The sequence below is a fragment of the Aricia agestis genome, chromosome 1 (genome assembly GCF_905147365.1).
Source record: "Aricia agestis chromosome 1, ilAriAges1.1, whole genome shotgun sequence".
NCBI lineage: Eukaryota > Metazoa > Arthropoda > Insecta > Lepidoptera > Lycaenidae > Aricia > Aricia agestis.
In genome coordinates this window covers 5,408,103-5,433,481 of record NC_056406.1, presented here as the reverse complement: position 1 = coordinate 5,433,481, position 25,379 = coordinate 5,408,103, and the positions used below count along the sequence as shown (strand labels likewise).

Sequence of the window (25,379 nt, the reverse complement as noted above, 5' to 3'; positions counted from 1 at the left end):
AATATAAGTTCCAATGAAAATATTATGTTTTATGAACAATAAGTATGTTTGTTATGCAATTTTTGTTATGTCTTTTTGGAAAAAGTACTATAAGTAATGTAGGATTATATTTTTGAGTTTTAGTGACTATTCCCATTGTATATTATATCATATTGTAGTCAAGAGAAGTTATAAATGAAAAAGTGCATATGAGAATTTAGCTAATTTGGATTTTATATTATCAATGATTTAACTTTTCTAGTAGTTTAGGTGTATGTGTGTCAATATTTATTCGTGAATATACATGAATCTAAAGTTTCAAAGGTTGTGTTCTCAAAATTCTTGTTATTGAGAAAGTAATACCTTTGAATTTACCTCTTTGGTGCAGCGTTTATCATGCATGGTTTACAAGGAAATAGTTTGTGAAATAACACAAAGACCTACTGCAATCAAAAGATTGTACGAAATGCTCCTAAGATAGGTTCCTAAGAAGTACATAGTAAGTTTTAATTTAATATAAAACTAATACTTATTATTATTATTGAGGTAAGTACAAAAGTATTTTTGGTAATACATAATAATATATGTTCCTATGATAATATTATGTTTTATGAACAATAAGTTCCATATGTTTGTTATGCAATTCTTATTAAGTAAGTCTTTTTTGGAAAAGTACTATAATGTAGGTTTTTGTTTTTGAGTAAAATTTAGTGATTTACACTATTCCCATCATATAATACCATATTGTCGTCAAGAGAAGAAGTTATAAATGAAAAAGTGCTCATATGAGAATTTAGCTAATTGGGTTTCTAATTGGGATTGATAATATCATATCAATTATTTAACTTTTCTAGTAGTTTAGGTGTGTCAATGTTTATCCGGAGCATGTTATACACACATCTAAAGGTTAAAAGGTTGTGTTTTGAAAATTCTTGTTAAAAGTAAGTTATATTGAATTATTTACCTCTTTGGTGCAGTGTTTATCATGCATATACCAAAATACTTCAGGTTTACAAGGAAATAGTTTGTGAAATAACACAAAAACCTACAATGCAACTATAAGATTGTACCTGTAGGTTTTTGGTGAAAATTCATACTTGTTTTACAGTAATTATACACAACACTTGTGTTCCTTATACCTTGTATGTGTTTCTTGTGTACTAAATCAATGCAGTCTTAGCTCATCGCACAAATGCAAACCTTATTGTTGACTAGACATATAGGTATACTACACCTCACTTATGTTATTATTCTGAAACCTCACTAACACTAAATGGATTACTAAGGTCTCTACGTCTTTACTTATGTATCAGTTCGTGATTAACTTGAGAATACTTAATCGTTTTCCAAAAATTTGGACACTTCGAATGTTAAGTTTTTTGGTTTTAATAACGAATTATTTTCACTAAAATATATGCTACAGACTAAAATATAACTTATTAAGTAACTAACCAACTAAATAGCAATATAATTTAAGACTAAAAAGTATGTAATATTAATAAATAAAATTACTAAAATGTAAACTATTCAGTAAAAGCTACTCGTTGGTTGGTGTTTATTGAATTGCTGTATTTGACGTAAAAGCAAGCGAGCTTATGTCAGAAGTGTTGTCATGATACCAAATGATACGAAATTATTACTCAGTTAACAATGGAGAAGTGAGTTTTGTGTCACGTGACCACTGACTGGCTGGAAAATAGAGGTCATGGTACCAAAATGCGAGCCAGTCAGTATTCTGGCTGGCTTTAAGAGCTCATGATAGAGGCCCAGATCTGCTTATAACAAACCCGTCATTTTCATAATAATCAATTTCTCTGTACACAAATGAAAACATCAATTATACCAACAACACCTTTAATGTCCCCAAACGTCAACAACGTAGTAGTAGCCGTAGCCCGCGGCGGACTGTACGCGGACTGTCACGTTGCTGTGCCCGACTCCCCCGGCGAGGATCCAGGCAGTGGAGTAGGCTCCCCCTATCTCCGTCGCCTGCACAGCTGTTATGTACGTGGTGGCGTTACCGCGGTACACGATGTCTTCATACTGGATGGTGTACGGACGACCCTCGCGGTATGGGTACGACCTGGAAAATATAAAAAAATATTTTTTAATTTCCTCCCACGTTACAAAAAAAAGTACTATCAGGTAGATTCATAGGTAGATGACATATTGCGCTAATCTTATATACAAACAAAATATATATTTTGATACAAACATTTTCTCGAAATCAAATATAAAATCACAAAGTAGGTATAATCATTTTGTGCTTATTTTGTAACCACCGATACAATAACAAAAAGTAAAAACTTTCTGGCTTTCACCGAAGGAGAAGTTTACTATAGCAAAAGAGTAAAGACAGAAAAACTTACGATTCTTCAGAAAATAACCCTCCCGGCAGTCGGGTAAAAACTGTCGTGTCGAGTGTCCGAGTTGGAATTGGACAGGACCTGTCCTATACCAGACCTTTTCTGGCATACCTTTTACCTGGCGCTGACAGTAACTAATGGCTAGGAGGACGTGATAATATTTATTTTATTGACCTCAGAATTCTAATTTACGAACCTTAATTATAGGTAGTAAACTATAGGAGTTATCTTTGAAAGTTTTTTATGATTTTAGACTACAGAACTAGCAAATACCTGAGTATATCAGTTTTAGTAAGAAATACTATTTCCTGATTAAATTCTTCCCCAGCAGCTTAAATTGCAAAGACTGTGATTAAAATAGCTGTTATACCATTTATTACTCGACTGCGACTATAGAACTTGATATACCTATGAAATAGGTATTATAAGACTTGTCTTCGTGCAGCAAAATGTTAGGTTTTTCACATTTAGAGTTCTATAATAACCGGCTCTTATAATTATTTTGCTTCTCCGTCCATCCTTCCACCCACTATTATACAGCTATTTAAATTTTTTCTTCTTAGTACAAAAATAAATTTATTAACGCATCCAACACAATTTTCCCGTCTTAAAAGTTTTGACTTCTCTAAATAGTATAAAACAAAGTCGCTTTCCGCTGTCTGTATGTGTGTATGTATGCTTAGATCTTTAAAACTACTCAACGGATTTTGATGCGGTTTTTTTTAATAGATTGAGTGTTTCAAGAGGAAGGTTTATATGTATAACATATGCATAATATGGTAGAGAAACACTGATAATTTTAGAGGTTTCTAATGTTATGTCGTAAATAAATTCATTTTTTTGCGTTTATATTGCAAACGCTGGCTAAACCCTACGAGATAGATCAAAATAATGTACTACAGTATTGTACACCTTAATTAGGTAAACAAAAAAGTCCGCGATGGTATATGTCTATTTCTTAGGGATAACTCACAATAGCCATTTTTGTTCTTTACTTTTTACGAAAAATAATGGCTTATTTACGAAGCGATTTTAACAATTTACAACATTAACCCTTATCCAAATAAACATGTTTGGAAGCTAAGACATTAAATGTAGATTATAATTGTCTTTTACACTATACAATTTCGATCAATACTTTAGAAGTTTTCAAACGTATAAACTTACGCGGAATCAAAAAATATGTCGCGCGGCGGCGGCCGAGGGACATAGCGGTTACGGCAGAACCGGCCGGGGGCTCTCATAAGCTTCGGGCTTATGTTATTGTAGTAGATAGTGTATTTCGTCATTGTGTGGTTGTGCAGACGGTAACGCAGAGGAGCAACCACAGCGCTTTCTTTCAGATATTCATTGTTTCTGGTTCTTTGGTTTCTGAATTGTCGATAAAAATATATTTGACTTGCGTTAGAAAAACGGACTTTTGTTTTTGCTTTGCGATTGGGTTATTTGTTGCTTAGGTCGTAGTACAGTGAATGCCAAAAGAGCACGTTCAGCAAGAGATGAAGAATCGTCAACGGAACGTGAGACTCGCCTCAGCCAGAATAGTGATAGAAATCGGATACAGAGAGAAAGAGAATCGTCTGTAGAGCGTGAGGCTCGCCTCAGTCGGAAAAATGATAGAATTCGGATACAGAGAGAAAGAGAATCGTCTGTAGAGCGTGAGGCTCGCCTCAGTCGGAAAAATGATAGAATTCGGATACAGAGAGAAAGAGAATCATCTGTAGAGCGTGAGGCTCGCCTCAGCCAGAATAGGGATAGGCATCGAATACAGAGAGCAAGAAAATCATCCGCACAGACACATAGCAACACCGAACAAAACGAACAACCAAACAGCCACAGACCTGAGAGAGTAACTAATTCATGGGTAAATAAAGAAAATTCTGCCAATTTTTGCGAAACTTTTATCGTTTACGCAGCACAATAGGAAAAATCACCCGATTTTGAAACATTCTTCATTGGTGCTCCGCTTCTATTGGTCTTAGCGTGATAATATATTATAGGCTACATCCTACTAATATTATAAAGGCGAAAGTTTGTTTGGATGTATGGATGTGTGGATGTATGGATGTTTGTTACTCTTTCACGCAAAAACTATTGAACGGATTTTAATGAAACTTTACAATAATATGGCTTATACATCAGAATAACACATAGGCTACAATTTTAACCGACTTTCAAAATGGGGGAGGTGTTATGTTCGTTTTCTTATATTCAACGATTACTCCGCCGTATGTTACCCGATTTTTATATTCACAAAAGTGGTGATCTGATGAAGGATCCATAAGTAATCGAGGGAACTCCTCAAAACTTATAGGGAAACGTGTGGTGACTTCGGTTACGTGAGAAGTATTCTAAGCATATGCTACCAACAAGTAAGATTTTGCACCGAGATATACCTGGTATACCGTGGTTCGGAAGGTGCTGAGAGAACTCTTGATTCTTTATAGATACAAGTTTGGGAGTTTCGGCGTTGTTTTAAGAACAGGAACCATATGCTACTATGCAAATTACATTCATCATCATCATCATCATCATCATCATCATCATCATCACTACCATATTATACCATTTCATAGTCTTTTAGATCGAGACTCGAGTTTGTCAAGCGATAATTAAAAAAAATCTTTATTTTATGTCTAAAAATAGTTTGACGACCTCTGTGGCTCAGTGGTGAGCGCGTTGGTAGCTCAAGCCGGAGGTTGCGGGTTCAAATCCCGCCGACGGAACAAAAAGTTTTCAAAGTTCCTGGGTCATGGATGTGTATTAAATATGTGTATCATATAATAAAAATCTTAAATATATGTATAGTATAAAAGTATTAAATATATTTCCGTTGTCTGGTACCTGTAACACAAGTCCATCAGGTACTTACTAATATAACAACATTGAAGAGTATGTTTGCTTGAACGCGTCAATCTCAGGAACTACAGGTCCGATTTAAAAACTTATCTCAGTGTTAGATTGATCATTTATCGAGTAAGACTATAGGCTATATTATATAATATATTATCACGCTAAGACTAATACGACCGAAGAAACTCAGGAAAATGCGGGAAAAACGGGGAAAATATTTTTTTATGGGAAAATGTACGGTTTCTGTAAAATTCCTAATTTACGCGGGCGAAGCCGCGCGGGACATCTAGTAATAATATAAAAAGTTTGTAAACTCGCTGCGACCCATTTAAGTATAACCAGCTGTGCTGGAAGTTGGCGTCAGGTGCCTTTAAATAACGTTTTAATGATCTTAGTTTTTAAATGGCACCGGCTAAAGATTGATTTTATAAAACAATTTATTTTGAACAAAAGTTGCAAAAACTATTAACTGTACTGATATAAGTTTTGAAACAGCAATAGATTTGTGAGAAAGTTTAGCATCTTCATTTTTACCATAAACTGCCAAATATTTGAACTGAAAGTTTTTCCACAAAAAGAAGTCATTTGGGTAATTAGTTTTGGGTCGGGTGGGGCCGCACACGCTGCTAGCCTCCAATAAAACTGGGCTTACTAATGACTTCTTTACGAAATTGAAAGAGAGAAATTGTCCTGAGACTATGTTTTTTCTCAATCCCCCCTACAATTATCCCGGGTTGGTCCTTTCGAGAGTTGGCAACCCTACTCTGACCCCACACATCGACCGGAAAACGGGGAATTCCTGACATATTGACATTACTTTTAGAACGGTTTTAGGTTATAATTATTATGGCTACCGACCAAAAATGCTATTTTTTAATAATAATTAAACATTTATTCAACAAACATTACACTACACTTAAATAATGTAGATCTGCTGAAAGAAACAATACATCATTAGAGATGACGTCATCAGACAGATCATGCTACAATGTTTATCTGGTGAGATCTCAGTAGGACACGCGCTCGAAAAATTGAGATAATTACTTAATTTTTTTGTGGTTTGGTTTTTAAGATTAAAATTAAAGCTTTATTCAAACATTTTTGTTTCTATTCTTTAACCAACTGGTTAGTGAAATTGAAGTTACTTTATGTTGTGTTCGTCGGCGTAATTTCTGGCGCATGCGCCGCAAACCCTTTTATTGCGCATGTCCAAAACATGTCAATGTCATGGCAACGCCACGAGCAAAGTTGTTTATAATATACTTAGTTACCTGACAAGTTAAAACAACGTGTACATTGTCGTTGCCATGATTTTGACATGGGCAATAAAAGGTTTTTGCAGCGCATGCGCTAAAAAATTACGCCTACGAAGTACGAACACGACTATTGAAAAGGTAGGTTTTGTTTTTAGATTGTCATTTGTTTTTATTAATCTGCATTAAACCAGTAATTGGCTAGTTTAGTTGGTCAAAGTGGAAGGTAGTCATCGAGTTCCATTCTGCACAACCAGTTGGTCTAACTAGAATAGTTTTTTCAAAAAAAAATATGGGATCAACCAGTTGGTTAGATTGGAATTATTCCTTTACCGAGTTCCATTCTGCACAACCAGTTGGTTAGTTTAGTTGGTCAAAGTGGAATGACTGTGATTTTCATATTGTAGTCGACGCTTTATCTGATTATGTTTGATGTTTTAATTAATCAACATCAATTGATCCAATCTAAGTGACTCTACTCTTGGTTCTTTAAATTGACACTTAAATTTACTAAAATCGGATCGTAGCGTACGGGCTATATTACAGTTTGCGTTCATAGGCTTCCTTTTGGCTTCGGCGTAATCGGTAAAACAAAATTAAAAAGTACAAAAAATACAAAACGTTTATTATCATAATATCAACATAAAAATACATTTCAAATATTATATTTCAAAACCAAAATCAATATCAAAAACGTCCTTTATCCAGCTCTTTACTGTCCATAGATCTCGATACTGTAGTAGTATCCCCATCCTCTGGCAGACTGGACCCTGATAGTAGCGTAGTTGTACCCAAGTCCGCCCTGGATCAACCAGGGACTAGCGTACTGGGTGTACCCGACTTCGAAGGCCCGAATCGCTGATATCCTGTTAGTCGCGTTGCCGCGGTACATGTAGTCTTGGTATTGGATGGAGTTGGGCACGCCTTGGCGGTAGAGGTAGCCTCTGGAAGTTTCAGAGATTTGAGTATGATGATAATGGCTTTTGTGATGAGTTTTAGGGTTTTCTTGAGATGCGTTTTATGCGCTCTTGATCTTATCTTTGTTATCTGTTCCAAACATCTGTTTGCTGTATCTTGAAGTAATTGTAAAATGATTTTGTGAGTTATGGTAAAATGAGGTAATATGGTCGATGAATCCTTTCATTCCAATATCGTCATTATTATTATATCTTTGTTGTCTACACTCTACGACAAACATTTAAATTTATTTTATCTTTGTATCTGTGTGTGTAAAGTGGTCACGTATTTTCATCGTCATGATTTACCTAAAGGCTAAAAAAGTCATCCGCGAAGTCTCTACTAATTTGCCATATAATATAATAATAATAATAATAATATCTATGGACGCTTCACACCACGTTAGTCTGGCCCCGTGGTACCAGACAACGGAAATATATTTAATACTTTTTATACTATACATATCTTTAAGATTTTTATTATATGATACACATATTTAATAATTAATACACATCCATGACCCAGGAACTTTAAAAACTTTTTGTTCCGTCGGCGGGATTCGAACCCGCGACCCCCGGCTTGAGCTACCGACATCGACAGCCCGACTACTGGGCCACAGAGGTCGTCAAATATATAAACGTATGAATTATACTTTGGAATGAACTACGTAAATCTACTTAATAATATACATAAAATTTCGTCAGGAAGCTAAAATAAGTTTTATTGGGGTAGGCTTAACCCGATGTATCCGCTAAAGGTCCCATTTCATTCTCCTAAAGCTCCCATTTCACTGGAATTGGTTGGGAACTGGCTTTGTTATCGAGCCTTATCGCGCCCCTACGATTCCTGACGTTTAATGTTTATTCCCAATAAAATTAAGAGCCTTTTCGATAGAGTTTCTTATTTAAATACCTTAGGTTTTTTAGTTAGACGGTCTTGGATTGTAATTGTTATAAAGGTCCTAAATATTTGGTAATTTTTCCCAGTTGTAGACATTGTTTGAGGAAGTCTCGAAGAATCATGTTTTTTTAAATTTTAGTCAGATTTTTCACCAATAAAAACTTGGTAATTTTAATAAATTATTATTAAGCTAACCTAAAGAAAAAACGACAACTCTTAATCACAGTTATTATGGTTTAACAATCGTTTCATTATTTGGTACAAAACTTTCAATATTAACAGGTTTCAAAGCATTATAATAAAGAAATTTAAACGTAAAGCGAAAAATTAAAAATCAAATAGAGGAGAATGGGGCTAAACATTTCGATATTAAAATGGAATAACCAGGAGAAACGAAAATTGCTACGATTTACATAATTGCACGTTGCTCGGGACATTCGCTCCCTAAGTTGTACTAAAAGGTTTTTGCTGAGCATCCAAATCAAAAAATAAACATTTTATTCCCGAGGGACTAAGTATCCAATTGTCTAAATGAAAATTGGATAATTATTAAATAACATTGGAAATCATTTGGGTTTTTTATTTACTTATAAAAATATTTTCCTTCTATTAATATCCGTTTAACATGTCCAGTATTATACTTAATAGATTGTACTTAAATATTTATTGAAGTAAAGCAGTGTTATCGTAAACCTATTATTATGACGGATATTATTAAATGCACATCAGAATAATTTTTCAGCACACTACCTTAACTCCGCTAATTAACTGAATGCATACCAGAAGAACTAATGATGATCAAAAAACAATTGATTAACTGAACATGTCCTTAAAAAAAACTTAAACACCATACAAAACGAGACGACCTTTATAACCGAATTCACACCAAAAATATGGTTCATACATCGGATATATTATTTGTAAAAATAAAATTTAAATTGTTTATCAAAAATACTAACTTGCACTCTAAATTGGACAATCTTTTCTTTCTATTTTATTTCTATTATCAAAACAAGTCTACAAATTGACAAATCGTGCAACTAAAATATTTTTAACCTAACTTTATTATCTTTTTGTTTCTCTGTTTTACTGAAAAACATGTCGGGGCCTCCTCATCTAACGCCGCACTCACTCCTTTGCGCTTGCTCTTTACTCTTTAGCGACCACAGATATATCTTGATCTATTTCTGTGTTAGCGACAAAGATTTTTGGTAATTATGATGAGATCTGCCTGCTTAGCATACGCCAACGAGATATCTCACTCTACATGTTTTCTCGATGTTTGTTGATTTGTCTCTTCATCTCTATTGACCCTAGCATGACAAACATTTTTTCTCGCGTAGACCCATTATAGAAATAACACATTTTTATAGAGTCTGGTAGAGATAATGTCGATATTTTGACATTATGAGACGAGTAGTTTTTAATTATCTCGAGAGTGAGATATCTCGTTGGCGTATGCTAGGCAGGATGGTGAAAGATTTTATCATTCCAAAACTATATAATTCAAGGTTTCTTGATAAAAATTAAGAAAAATTATCAAAATTCACTACTGTATTGTAATTGTATGGGTTAATAAATTTATTAATGATTCATAATAATTAATAGCAATGTTGGCCCAATACGACTTAATTGGGTTAGGTTAGATGGCTCAGGCGGGAGCGTAGCGCAGCGGCTACGCTGCGCCTTAGCCATCGTGGTTATTTTTTGTGAACCACCTAGAAGCAGGAGCCCCGCGTAGCGTGGCTCCGTCGACTTATAATTAAAGCCAGTTGTTTTTTCTTTTTTTTTTCTTTAGTAGCTTGTCAACCCCTAGAGTGCAATTCCTAAGCCGGAGGCTTAATTATTTTGCAATATATCGGCAAGGAACCCTTTGTGCGCGAATCCGACTCTCGCTCGCTCTTTGCCGATTGTTTATTATTATTGTTTATAAACTGAGTTACCATTCACTGTGCCAAAGTTTAGTCCATGTTAAGTTAGCACTTGATGATTTTATGAGTTCTTAATTATATGAACATAAGAGATTAAATTAGATTTTATTTAGAATAAAAGAGTGATGGGTTTCCTTTAAAAAGTTGTAGTATGTTTGTTCAACTAAGGTATTGTTAGATATACTATTTTAATAATAGTTATTCGTTCTGTAAAACAGTTTCGCAAATAACTTTAAATAGTATACTGAATTCGCATTATTTAGGGTGCATGATTAGTGTGCAAGTCAGTATTTTTGGTGAAACTTTCAAATATTTTGATCGAGAAAAGGGAATAGGTATACAGATATTGATTTAAATACATGCCATAATGAAACTATGTAAAGTTGTAAGAAAAGTCACGATCTATTCACCGGTGTATGTGAGTATTAAACTTAAAACTTTTGTTCGTTTAAATAGGTTTAAATATATTTATTAATACACTTTTTTAACGTCATCTCATCAATGACAAATACAAGCGGTTCGAAAATGTTCGTACAGATCGGCACTTGTCGACGGCAGACGGCAACTACGTTTCGTATTACATATCATTCCCAGAACGAGTCTTTATCAAAAAGAATATTATGCCATGTGCATAAAGGCCTACAACGCTACCCCAACAACCATAAAATCCCTACCTTACAATAAATTTAAAAAATAAATTATAAAATGGCTTAAGGTAAAAAATTATTATTCTATCACAGAATTCTTAAATGAGTAATAAAATTATATGATTATAATACTGTTGACATTTAACATTTTTGTTAAAATATATTTTAATTGTATTATAATGGACATAGAATTATTATTTTGAAATCATAATATATTATTATTGACATTGAATTATTACTTTGAAATCAATCGAAATTTGAATTAATGTAATTTTATTAGCTAGTAAGATTAGGACATGCAAGGGTTATTATTTAGAATGTTGTATTAATTTATTTTATTATAATTATTATGTTATATTATCACAAAATTCCTAAATGAGTAATAAAATCTGATGATTAGGTATACTTTAAATTAAATATTATTTTTCAAATATCGCACACTCATATTATTGACATTGAATTATTATTTTGAAATCAACTGAAATTTGAATGAATGTAGTATTATTAGCTTGTAAGATTAGGACATGTAAGGGTTTATTATTCTTAATGTTGTATTAATTTTTTGTACTAAGTATATTGAATTATTTATAGTATAAAATGTAATTAAATGGAAATTAATGGACTTATTTAGAATGAGTGCTCAAAAATTTCCATGCTATATTACTAATAAAAAGTGCGATCATGCAAAGATTATCATAGTTCTGTAACACCAAAATGTACCACTTTTGAAGCAAATAAAGAAATATGAATATGAACTGTCGACCGCTGACGTCGATTGCCGTCGATTGCCGTCGACGCGTGCCGTCAACGCGTGCCATCGACAAGTGCCGTTCGTCTTCAAGAAGCCTAAAAAACTCGCGAAAAATGGTAATCAGGTGAAAAGCGATCAGTAATCGGGTGCTGCTCGTATATTTACCTATGCAGCAGTCTGTCCCGCGGTCCGATGCTGCCGATGCTGAGGTTGGCGCGGGCGGCGGGGGCCTTGGCGACGGCCGCGAAGCTGACCACGGCCGCGCTCAGCAGCAGCAGAGTTACGATCAATTTCATCTGGAATGTTACGATTTTTCTGAAAGGCATCGTTTGATAAAAGTCTGAACTTCTGAATTATTTTATGATGGTTCAGACTATGATTTTGAAGTAGACACAATAATTGTTTTTCTTCAAGCGCAAATAGTAATGAACTATCGTAATTCATAATCAGTATTTTTCTTTGATTTATTTCATCTAGCCGCAACATCTCGATGTTAGGTTATCATTAGATTTCACATTGGAAGTATAATTTACTTAAAAATTATTTCTTTCGATTTTTCACTTACCTTTGTATGTTAGTTTTAGTACGTTAAAACAATTTTTAAACACAACCTCAGTCCCGTGACTGACTATATTTATATTAGTCTCACGACCATACGCGATACGTTATCATGATAATATCTTATCACTAGAACAAGATTCAAAGGAAACCTGACTCATCGCGTTATTTGTTCACTTCCTCACTATCACTTTTATCAGCGTTAATTATTACTACTGTATAATAATCTGTTTGTCTGTGAGTTGTTAATCCTTATGGAACTGGTACTAGAATAATTCCTACTGTTTTTATACAGAAAAAAACTTAAAAGCTAAAGGCAAATCTAGCCACAACGCACTGATCGTATCGTTTTCATTTTTAACCGACTTCCAAAAAGGAGGAGCTTAGGGAGCATACCCATACTACGTGACCCATTTAGGGGGGGGTCTTCAAAATACTACGCTCGGTCACGAGAGGTTTTGTCACGTAGTCAATTTCGCCGAGAGAACTGCCGACCAACTGTCAATTAAACAAAGATTATGTCAATTAAATGTTAATTGTGATCTGTCAGTTGAGTTTAACTTTAAATGCGACCAAATTACTTAGGTCCGCCATCTGCCTAGAAATTATTTTCTCTGATTGTTCTATTGTAATTTTAGACTATCACTAAATATTATAAAACAAAGTTTTTTCCCTCATGTCCCTTTGTTCCCTTTAATCTTCAAAACTGCGCAACGGATTTTGATGCGGTTATCTTTAAAAGATGTGTGATGATGTGATGATGTGAATTGATTCAAGAGGAGGAGGAAGGAATAAGTAATAACATTCCAATAGTGGAGAAATACTGTTGGAGTTTCTAATGTGATTTTTTCAAACGCAAACGCAGGCTGAACCCTACAAGATTTATCAAAATAATGTACCAACTACCAAGTATTGTAAACATTGAAAAGGTCTACAGAAAACTCGGCAATAGCATATGTCTATCTCTTATGGATATCCCACAATAAAAGTTTTTGTCATTTACTTTTAACGACAAATAATGGTTAATATTCGAAGCGATTTTAACCAATTTGGCATTAATACTTTTACAATAAAACACTTTAAATACATTGTAAATTTAATATAGATGTATATGGCCCTTTACAGTACATGAATGAATATTTTCGAAGATAATATTACATATTAAAAAATTGCGAGACTTAGCTTTTGCGGCGGTACCGCCCAATGCGGGCCACCGGTAGTTATATAAATCAAAACTGCTGAATCGATTTTAATAATTTTTTCAGTCGCTATATATTTTATACCCGTGCGAAGCCGGGGCGGGTCGCTAGTTATTATACTATATATTATACATTTTTTATGAAATAAGGGGGCAAACGAGCAAACAGGTCACCTGATGGACTTCCGTCGCCCATGGACACTCGCAGCATCAAAAGAGCTGCAGGTGCGTTGCCGGTCTTTTAAGAGGGAATAGGGTAATAGGGGAGCGTAGGGAAGGGAATAGGGTAGAGGATTGGGCCTCCGGTAAACTCACTCACTCGGCGAAACACAGCGCAAGCGCTGTTTCACGTCGGTTTTCTGTGAGAACGTGATATTTCTCCGGTCGAGCCGGCCCATTCGTGCCGAAGCATGGCTCTCCCACATATACTCATACTTTAGGGTGTGTATGTGTACATAGAGTTCACTGTGAAAGTAGCAGCGCTGAAAGACCAAATTGTTTTTCACTTTTGTATGGAGAAAATCGCTCACTGGGGCGCTTGCCCATACAAAAGTGAAAAAAATGTTGCTCATTCAGCGCTGCTACTTTCACAGTAAACTCACTTTAAGCAAAAAATATATCTATATTTTTTGGTGATCATTATTATTATTCCCATATATAATTAAGTAGTAATAATTATTATAAATATTGGTGTCAAGTATTTCTTTTTGGCAAACTATTGGGTATGAAAGTATTTTTGGTGATTATTATTTTTATTCCTATATTTAACTAAGTAGTACAATAATTATTATACTTAACTTGCAAAGAGTCTTTTGTAATAACTTAATAAGCACAAATATAAGTCAAATTATTTTCATTTGCTATCTATTCTTTCAACTTACAAAATGATTAAAAATTATTGTCAATACCACGTAAACAATTGAAGGGGGGTCTTGGTATATACTACGCGTGGTCACCATGGGGAGGGGTGGGGGGGTCAAAAAATCTTAAAAAGTAGGTCACGTAGTAGGTATGCTCCCTTATTTGTTCGTCTGTATATATTTGTTTTTGTATGTTCAACCCAATGATCAACCACAACTTCGCCGTTTGTGGACCGATTTTCATAATTCTTTTGTTTTTGTATAGAATTTAACAGGTTTAACAGGTTTTAAGAACAACGTAGAAGGCATATAGACTCCGTAGATGCCTTCTACGTTGCTCTACGGCGTAGATGAACGTAGTGTAGCGTAGCACAGCTACACTTTTGAATATTTATGGGCCGAGCGTATATTTGCGAGGACTTTCTGAAATTACTTGCTAGTAAAGAAATATTTTTTTATATATTTTTTAACAACTAATTAAGTATGTATTATTAAATCAAGATTGCATGTAATTACATGAAATATTTCTTGAAAACCATCAACTGTATTATAAAAACAAAAAAGTAACGTACCCGAAGTAAACATTCACACGATCCGACACCTTCGCAGGCGGCGACTTACCCGTGAATCAGGAATAAAAAAAGCATTACGGAAACTTCCGATACCATGATCGGCTTGGCCAACTAGTTGGCCGATTAGTCGGCTTATTTGCAGCCGACTATTCGACTAGTCGGCTATACTGTACTCTGCGAAGCTTGGCGGTAGCGATCATTGACTCCCTTTAAAAAACTTGTCATTTTCTATACAAAGCCGCGATTGACAACATCTGACACTTCACTGTCAATCTCAGTTTATATAGAAAATGAATCAATGATTTCTAAAACAACATAAGTAACTAAAAGTAAAATTTTCAGGAGACACAAAAACCTGGATAATTTTTGATAATGCAAGTAATATATAATTATGTAGATTATATTTTATATTTCTGTATATATAGCTCCTAATAATGTTTTTTTATACATCCTTTTTATTTTATTTTAGTATAAATAAATGGATAATAAAGTTTTTCACTTATGTGCTTTTGACATTAAATCTGTTACTTGTGTTGTTTTGATACCCAAGAAACTACTGTGACATAAAATAATAACTCAAATACTCATATTTATTCAACTTTATTAATCTTAAAATCATAACATAATGTTGCTATTGCCTATGCCTACTTTTATAGTTATGCATCATCTCCCACTTCATCTACAGTTTCTACTGTTGTGGTTGGCCACTCCAAAATTTCATCATAGAAGTCTTTAAGGGTATCAGGGACATAGGAAATTAACTTTTTGATATCTTAAATTTTTTTAATATATCGGTACCAAAAGTTCGAAACGTAATGTTGGTCGAATTTACGCCATTGAAGGTCAAATAAAGGTTAAACGTATTTGTTCAAAAATATAAGTAACTAATGGGTATTTTTTTCGTTTAAATACAGAAAAACGATCACTGACCTTATTCCTCGAAATGTTTTTGTAATGAGCAAAATTAAAAAAAATGGACAATCCCCATTGTATGCACTTGTGTTGTTCTAACAATCACCGAAGAGAAATGTCAGTCAGTTATGTTGTTCTAACACTAAGCGGTATTTTCAGCAGTTCAATTTACATAGAAAACGCAAAGCATTTGTGTTGTTTAAATGCACAATTTATTAATGGCCATAGACTAAATCCAAAATCCCTATAAACTCAATTTCGGCAAAAATGTTAGTTATGTTGTTTTAGAAATCATCGATTCAAATAACAAGTTTTTGGACAGGGAGTCGATGACCGCTACCGCCATGTTTCGCCGAGTACAGTATAGTCGTGACTTTGCATGACCGGCACATCTCTACTAATATGTTATCTGTTACATGTGCTGCCATCTGTGATGACTTGAATTTCAGCTTAAGTCATGCTATTTCCTGATTAAATTCTTCCCCAGCAGCTAAGATTGTAAAGACTGTGATGAAAATAGCTCTAATAGCATTAATTACTCGACTGCGTCAGTAGGAGGGTTATTTTTTTAAGTGAATTATACTTTTGCACTATATAGAACTTAATAAATGTTATAAGATAAGGCTAGTCTTCGTGCAGCATAATGTTTTTTTTCTCTTTTTAAGTTCATAGGGAGCCGCAATAATTTCGCTCTGTCCGTCCGTCCGTCCACCCACTATTGTACAGCTATTTAAATAGTTTTTCTTAGTACAAAAATATATAATTCTATTCACGCATAATTATCCCTTCGGTAAAAATTTGTTGTGAGAATAGGCTTTAGCTATATTATTTTAATTAAGTACTGTTTATTCTTAAGTTCACTATTGTAAAATGATTTTGATTACGGGGGTGACTTAATCACTAAGTGATCCACCCTTTAAAAATAAAATAAATGTTGGATTCAGTATAGTAAATAAGTAGCTGTCCCGGTGAACTTCGTGTCACTTTAAAACCTTCACTGGACTTCTACGAATATTTTAAGACTAAAATTAGCCCAATCCGTTCAGCCGTTTTCGAGTTTTAGCGTTACTAACACAATTGAAAATCCATTTTTATACTCATTTAACTGTGACCAGCTGTGCTAGAAGTTGGCGTCAGGTGCCTTTTAATAACGTTTTAATGGCCCTAGTTTATAAATGGCTCAGGCTAAAGATTGATTGTTAAAACAATATTAATTTTGAACAAAACTTTGTTACGTCAAAATCCGTTGGTTGCGATCACCATGTTTTGTTGATATTTTTATAGGCTTATAATATTATCATTTTGTCGCGAGTACACGTGTCTTGACAAAAAGTCAATAATAATAATCATTATTTACTTATATCTATACCTAAACATTTTTACTACTGTGCACTTATAACTTTATATAACTTGTTTACAGCTGTACTGATATATATTTTAGAATTTGAAACTTTTCAACAGCAATAGATTTGTGAGAAAGGTATACAGTCGGCTTTGCAATGAATAGACTATCTATTTATTGCAAGGTAGGTGAGATAAAAAAAACTCTAAAATCTAAACATTTAAACCAGATTTATTTGTTGCTGTAAGCTGACCAAATATTTGAACTGAAAGTTTTTCCACAAAAAGTAGTCAGTTGAGTAATTAGTTTTGGGCAGGTGGGGAAGCACACGCTGCCAGCCTCCAATAATATTCTGACCCTACACATCGACCGGAAAACGGGGAATTCCCTATATATTGACCATACTTTTAGAAGGTTGTATGGTTTTGGCTCATGCTCATATTAGATCTGCTGAGTTGGATATCGTAGTCGATGTTTTTTTAGCTTTTCATTATGGTAGGGGAGCCCAAGAAGAGATTTCGCGACATGCTCGAGCGTGACATGCTTGTATAATGTATAGGCTTTCGACATGTGTCTAGTTATGGCACAGAAATCAGATTTCTCACGCGTAAAGTTATTTTCGAATGTTGAAATGTCATCGGATCTGTCAGATTAAGATAGGGGATATTTAGTATTATACCCCAAAGAACCTTCCGCATAAAGCACTGACGATAAAGGTTAGGTTAGCCTGTAGAGACATTTTAAAATTTCAGCTCAATCGGTTAAATATATCTACTTTAAAATTGAGTTCCAAAATTCCACCGTAACATACATACTTGCTTGCTCTGTATGTATGTACTATCAGAGAAGTTGATTCCTATGCAAATCGGGGACCTAAGTAGTTTGGTCGCGTTACGTCAAACCCAGCTGATAGATCACAATTAACATTGAATTGACATATTCGACCAAATAACGTTGGTCCGTCAATTGCATAGGAATTAACTTCCTCGATGGTACATACAGAGCAAATAAAAGCTTTAAAAAAAGCTTCATATTTTTTAACTAAGCTTCACAGATATTTTATGTTGCACTAAACTAAATGATTTAGTCCTTGTTGTCTAAAATCTTGTTATAATTTACCTAAATAAGTAATTTTCTGAATATTATATTTTCTTTTTCACAACTTTAAAATGGCTGCAGTTTCTGAACTCACCGCTATTCAAATATAGATAGAAAACGCTCTTCAATTTATTTTTTATCAATTTACTTATTTTAAAAAACCTACTAGGTCTCTATGACGCTCGAGTAACTACACGAATAGCACTTTCGGCTCCCCTACTATTTACATGTCTTTAAAGCTTATAATTCTCTAATAAGTCTATGGCGACGTAAACGATAGGTTCGTACAATAAAAATAAACTTTTTTTTAAATCAGAATACAATTATTACTTGTTATATTTATTTAAAAATACAGGGATTATAAAAACTATTTCTTTAATAAAAGTATAAAACATTTATTTTCATAGCGTCAAAAAACACAATTCAAAATACTTATTGTATTTCACAACCGAAATCAAGATCAAAAATAATCTCAGAAAAAAATAATAATCTCAGAATTAAATAACACATTGGTTTTACGTAAATACAAAATATATAAATAGCTCATTGACCATTTTACCAAGGGTCAATTTATATTAGCGCAGAGTCGAAGCGCATCGAAGCGAATTATTTAAACTGAACATAACAAATTCACCTTTGTAGTTACAAAGCATTAACGCACTTTATTAATTCTGAGATTATTAGATATTTTTTTCTCTATGTGTTATTTATTGATTCTGAGATTATTATTTTTTTCCCTATGTCTTAGTAGGTTAAAGCAAACAATGTTTAAACACAACTTCAGTCCCGTGACTGACTATATTTATATTAGAGTCTGGACCATACGCGATACGTTATCATGATAATATCTTATCACTTTAACAAGATTCTAACGAATTATTGCTACTAGTGTATTAATCTGTTTGTCTGTAACATGGACTAATCTAAATTTAAATAAAAAAATTAGTATGTTATTATTTTTAGCAATACTCCGCGAAATAAACCTCGCGAAATCCCCTCCTGGAGCTATCGCTTTTAACGGAATAGTATCGCGTCGTTAGTGCTGAGTTTTAATTATTTTCTTTACAAACAAATGAAGTAATCCTACTAATATTATAAAGCCGAAAGTATGTGAGTTTGTGAGTTTGTATGTTTGTTACTTCTTCACGATTAAACGGCTGGACCGATTTCGACAAAATTTTACAAGGGGGTAGCTGACATCCTGGATTAACACATAGGCTACATTTTTAACCGACTTTCAAAATGGAGGAGATGTTATGTTCGATTTAATTTGATTTTTTTTGTTCAACGATTCCTCCGCTGTTTGTGAGCCGATTTCGACAAAAATTTACAATCCGTTAAATAATAGTTTTGTAAAGATTTGTTATAGAATATTGTTATAATTGATATCATCAATTAATCAGTTACTAATCACAATAATATCACAAAGAAAGGAAAAAACCCACTTTTCTTATCTTATTATTGTCTGCATCCGTTTTATTTTAATAATTCTGTATTCACAAGTGTATAAAATTAGGTGATAAATATACTTATAACCTACCTTATAACTTACGAAAGTTTAGTTAGGACTTGGGGCTGTAATCTGCTTACTTCGGCATCTTAAACCAATAGTAAGTAGTTTTAGCCCTGCGTTGTAACTTGTACTAAAGGCCTGGTATGCCTACCGAGTAGTCCAGACATTGCCCTCGGCCGAGCACATCCACAATCAATATACTGAATGCTCACTGCTCGGCCGAGAGCACTGTCTCGCCACTTTTCTCGGTAGGTGTAATCAGGCCCTGAGTATTGAGATTTTAGCGCGAGCAAATATTGAAGAAAGTATTTATTTCTTTCGATAAAAACTGTTTTAATGTCGCCGAATCAGTATTATATTAGACTTTATAACGGCGAGTAGTGACCAGAACTCGCACTCAGCATTGATCCTAGACATTGATCTAATAAACAAATGAGTGCTGGACGCTGGTTCCTCCACCCAGCTGGAGATAAATCTGCATTGCATAAACAAATACCTGCAGTACCTTGAATAAATAAACAACACTAGTGTTTGCGTTACACTAAAGTAAAATAAATAACAGACAATGCTTAAACCAACATAAGTTCAATGATTCAAAATAAGGGATGGCCTATAACATATATTACATTTATTAAAACTTTAACAAGAAAAGGTTTGATACGTTTCCTTTACAATTTCAAAAGTGGTCGAGAATCAAAATTCAAATTATCCAACCTCATATTATAAATGCGTAAGTATGTCTATCTGTCTGTTACTTGTTCATCCCAGAATATGAAAAACAAATTTTGGTTGTGACTTGCAAGCTGCATCTAGTAGAAGCTCGATAAAAGTACGATTAGGCAAGCGTTTTAGCCCCTTAACAACGCGAGGAAGTTATCTTAGATATCTCAGAGAATTTTTTGCTATTATCTTTATATTAATTATTAAAACGTGACCGAAAAACTTTGGATCCCTTTTGACGAAAAATGCGGAAACGTAGGTGATTGAAATTTTTCACAGATATAGTTTATATGGTGAAGTAGTGCATCCAGCTAATATTATATTGAAATTATGCATTTATCATACATTTTTAAAGAAATAAAACATTACACACACTACAACACACACACTAGGATCAGCCTATACTGAGTGGGACGCATAAAAGATACGACTGTCAGAGCGCCTGATCTTTTACCTTTTGTACGTTCCATGTCCCGTTTTTCCGTTTTTATTTGCCAGATTTTGGGGAGGAGTAACATAAGCTTCACACTACCGATAAATAGAGGGGAACATCCCTCTAAACCCTTAAGCGTAGTCGCGTAACTCTTGAACTCTTGAAGGTTGCTAACAGCATCTGAATCTGAAAATATACCGCATTGTAATGAGTATTGATGGCTGACCGAGCATAACCGATTACCCTGTGTTCTGTTACAAGTCTCGTGTCCCACGCCGTTGGCTCGTTGCCAACGCCCGCTCTTTATTGGATTCCAGCTATTAATTCGTGTGATTGATGGCTTTTACTTTTCATTTACACGTTGTAAGCGTCGGAATTACTGTGCGTATATCATCAGCAAGACAAGCTGTGCCCATTATGTGCCACAGTAATGAATACTGTGCCCACCTGTGCCACTGCTAGATAAAGTCCCTAATGTCTTCAACTAATCTCCATCCTGCGTCACCGTTGGTCAGACAGGCTGGTATGCCTCCAGCTTGTCGCACCATCTTTTCTCAGGCCGATCGATTACAGAAATTGTCGAGTACAGAAAATTACCTCGATTGTAATAGTCTAACTGTACCTGCTATTAAAATTGATTTTGGATAGGACACACATACATATTATACACAATGTGTATACAGGGTGTAACAAAAATAAGTGATAATACTTTAGGGTGTGTAGGTGTTCCTTGTAGAGAGTTCACTGTGAAAGTAGCAGCTCTGAAAGACAAAAAAATTTTTTTACTTTTGTATGGGCAAGGGCCCGAGCGTCACGTGTTTCCCCATACAAAAGTGAAAAAAAATTTTGGTCTTTCAGCGCTGCTACTTTCACAGTGAACTCTCTACAAGGAACACGTACGCACCCTAAAGTATTATCACTTATTTTTGTTACACCCTGTATATGTATGTGTGTCCTACATTTAAGTAAGTTGTAACGCAGTCAACTTTTTTATTGTTATTTATCGAATGTAATAATAATTTAGTAAAAAATAGTTTCGCATATTTTGTATACAATATTACATAACTGCAGTTGCAGTCTGGCACAGCTGAAAGCTGCCAGCGATAGGCCGGCGCTGACTGCTGACAAATCGCTGCCCGCGACTTTTCGACACCCGGATTAAGATCATAGAGTTAATATTACCAATAGGTAATAGGTAAAATTAACTTTATGATTAAGATAAACCGTCGATTTACTGTCAATCATCACGACATATGGAAATTTTAAGATTCTGCAGGTACTCGTATAGCATTATCTATACTAATATTATAATTTTGCAGAGTTTGTTAGTTTATTTGTTTGTTTGTTTGTTTGAACGCGCTAACTACGAGCAATTTTTATGTTATTTGGCAAACATGAAGAATAGACCACGTTAAGGGACATAGGCTATTTTTTTGCGGAATAATGTACGGTCGCGTGAAATTCCTAAATTACGCAAGCGAAGCCACGCGGAACATTTTTTTTAAATGAAATAAAGGGGCAAACGAGCATACGGGTCACGTGATGGAAAGCAACTTCCGTCGCCCATGGACACTCACAGCATAAGAAGAGCTGCAGGTGCGTTGCCGGCCTTTTAATAGAGAATAGGGTAATAAGGGAGGATAGGGATGGGAAGGGAAGGGAATAGGCAACCTCCCTATTAGGTAGGGAAGGAAATAGGGTAGGGGATTGGGCCTCCGGTAAACTCACTCACTCAGCGAAACACAGCGCAAGCGCTGTTTCACGCCGGTTTTCTGTGAGAACATGGTATTTCTCCGGTCGAGCCGGCCCATTCGTGCCGAAGCATGACTCTCCCACGTAATCTATATAATGTCAATGCTGTACATTGAATATTTTTGTACAATAAATAATACTTGGGACGTGATCTACTATACTAACGCGGACGAAGTCGCGGGCAACAGCTAGTCACATTATAAATTGCGAAAGAATAGAATTTCTGACAGATTTAAGGGGAAAATTACGGGGTTTACTATTTAATCAGCCACTGCCTTATTCTTCCGTATAAGAAAAATATCTTTCTCCTGGGCAAGTTAAGCGTGTCAGATGCAATTTTGTACCTTTTTCCTCATTTACGTGTTATTATTAAATATCTATACTAATATTATAAAGCGGAAGAGTTTGTTTGTTTGTTTGAACGCGCTAATCTCAGGAACTACTGGTCCGATTTGAAAAATTCTTTTAGTGTTAGATAGCCCATTTATCGAGAAAGACTATAGGCTACATTTTATCACGCTAAGACTAATAGGAGCGAAGAAATAGAGGAAAATGTGGAAAAATCTATATAATATTATAAAGCGGAAGAGTTTGTTTGTTTTAACGTGCTAATCTCAGGAACTACTGGTCCGATTTGAAAAATTCTTTCAATGTTAGATAGCCCATTTATTGAGGAAGGCTATAGGCTATATTTTATCATGCTAAGACTAATAGGAGCGTAGAAATAGAGGAAAATGTGGAAAAAACGGGGGGAAATTATTTGAAAGAGCTTATTTGAACGCGCTAATCTCAGGAACTACTGGTCCGATTTGAAAATTTTTTCAGTGCTAGATATTCCATTTATTGAGAAAGGCTATAGGCTATATTTTATCACGGTAAAACTAATAGGAACGAAGAAATTGAGGCAAATGTGGAAAAAACGGGGAGAAATTATTTGAAAGTGCTTATTTGAACGCGTTAATCTCAAGAACTACTGGTTCGATTTGAAAAATTCTTTCAGTGTTAGATAGCTCATTTATTGAAGAAGGCTATAGGCTATATTTTATCACGCTAAGACTAATAGAAGCGTGGAAATAGAGAAAAATGTGGGAAAAAAACGGGGGAAATTATATGAAATTGCTTATCTTAAGAACTACTGGAGCAATTTTTATGTTATTTGGCAAACATGAAACATAGACCACGTGAAGGGACATTTTTTTGCGGAAAAATGTAGGGTTGCGTGATATTCCTAAATTACGCGGGCGAAGCCGCGCGGAACATCTTTAAGTATATAATAAAATCGTAGGAAGGTCAATTCTGTACCTTGAATATTTTGTACAATATTACTTGGGACGTGGTCTACTATGCTAACGCGGACGAAGTCGCGGGCAACAGCTAGTTTATAATATAAGTATTGTTTATAACATTAATTACACAATATTTATAATGTTTTTTCTTATCAACAGGCTCAATCACATAAATTTAACACAAAATTAATGTTAAAGAGTAGTGATAGCTGCTCTATCAAAGTATAAAACTTTTATCGCGTTCCGTTTCATCTTGATATTATCAGTTTTGGCGTGGCGCAAAATTTTCCTACACATACAAACTGTCTCTGCGGATATAAAATTAGTTATTTCAACTTAGTAACGATGTCGTAACATAATATCTAGCAGTAAAAGTTTTAAAAGCATTTTTGGAAAACAAATTTTAACTTTTCAGCAGCGCCGACAGAAAAACTTTATAAAATTGCATTCTATATTCAAAATGAATGTTATCTGCATCGCGACAGGAACAGCCGTGCCTGTGAGCCGCGCAGCCGGATGTTTTTAAAAACACATTTTTAATCTGTCAACTGCGACTGCGATGTTTAGAGCAATGCTTTATTCCGTGTAATATGTAAATAAAACTTTGGCCCACACTCGCTTTGAAATCACAAAGACTATTGTGCTTCGTGCATTGTAATTTAAATAAATTTAATATCTTCATTTTAACAGATATGTGTATGTAGGTTGAAAAACATTGGTGTTTATATTCCGCTGATCTTTTATCGATGGTCAATGTTGATAAAAACAACGTATAGAAATGTCTCGTGTCTTCTTAATAATAGCACGTTGAACATCATGATGAATATTTGACATTGTTGCAGGCGGTATCTGACGAGATGCTGGTGGAGCTGAAGGCCTGCTTCATGGAGGCCTACGACGACAACCAGGACGGAAAGATTGACATTCGGGAGGTAACACGGCTACTACCATACGTCCTTTAAGTTCTAACATCGCGTAAGCCGAAAATAACAAATTTTATACCATACTAAAGTACCTACTTTATACCATACTAAAGTAGGTTTACTATTTATTCATTATTTAGGAGTTTTTGTTTAAAAGCGATACGTGATCTTGATTAGCTGATATGATGCGTCTTCTGATTTTATAGCGAATGGCATCAACATTTCAAAATAGCCAAAAAGTGACTTACGCGGTGTTAGAACTTAAAATTTAAATGACGCATAGACGTATAACGTTGGTCACGTAATGGATACGGTATAGATGTAATTGGTCTATCCCTGGCGTCCAATCGAAGCGGGATCTTAAGCGAGTCATGCCATGTCAAGACCAAATCTGTATAACCTGTCAATCCTACGAAAAACGTAATACACAAGATTCACATACCAGATTTTAAAATTCTTTTAAATAGGGAAAATTACGAAGTGGTCTTAGTAGAGGGCGCTTCTAGCAAATACAGTAAATAATCCAAACAAAATCTGGCATGTTGCACACCTCGTGTCAGAATATTGACAGAATG

At 34.5% G+C, this 25,379-nt stretch overlaps 2 protein-coding genes across 6 annotated transcripts in view; one reads left to right on the top strand and one right to left on the bottom strand.

The window, feature by feature from the left end:
• The window catches only part of LOC121727779 (calbindin-32), an 88,991-nt gene that overhangs the window by 49,283 nt on the left and 14,329 nt on the right, over positions 1–25,379 (top strand). For all 3 annotated transcript variants that reach the window (XM_042115970.1, XM_042115807.1, XM_042115891.1), the window contains exon 4: positions 24,724–24,813. In XM_042115970.1, coding sequence (XP_041971904.1) covers positions 24,724–24,813 — 90 coding nt within the window. The remainder of the gene's footprint in view (positions 1–24,723; positions 24,814–25,379) is intronic.
• On the bottom strand, positions 1,795–18,967 carry LOC121728543. Of its 3 annotated transcripts, XM_042116895.1 has the most exons (4): positions 18,942–18,967; positions 12,203–12,233; positions 11,803–11,933; positions 1,795–2,062 (listed from the first exon to the last, which is right to left on the bottom strand). In XM_042116895.1, exons 3-4 carry the CDS (start codon positions 11,931–11,933, stop codon positions 1,834–1,836), a joined length of 360 nt encoding a protein of 119 aa, XP_041972829.1. In that variant the 5' UTR covers positions 12,203–12,233; positions 18,942–18,967; the 3' UTR covers positions 1,795–1,833. The 3 variants fall into 3 exon arrangements, with proteins under 3 accessions (XP_041972829.1, XP_041972676.1, XP_041972747.1); XM_042116742.1 differs by lacking the exons at positions 1,795–2,062; positions 18,942–18,967 and adding an exon at positions 7,094–7,395 and having other exon boundaries at positions 12,203–12,235; XM_042116813.1 differs by lacking the exons at positions 1,795–2,062; positions 18,942–18,967 and adding an exon at positions 7,094–7,395 and having other exon boundaries at positions 11,803–11,940; positions 12,203–12,232.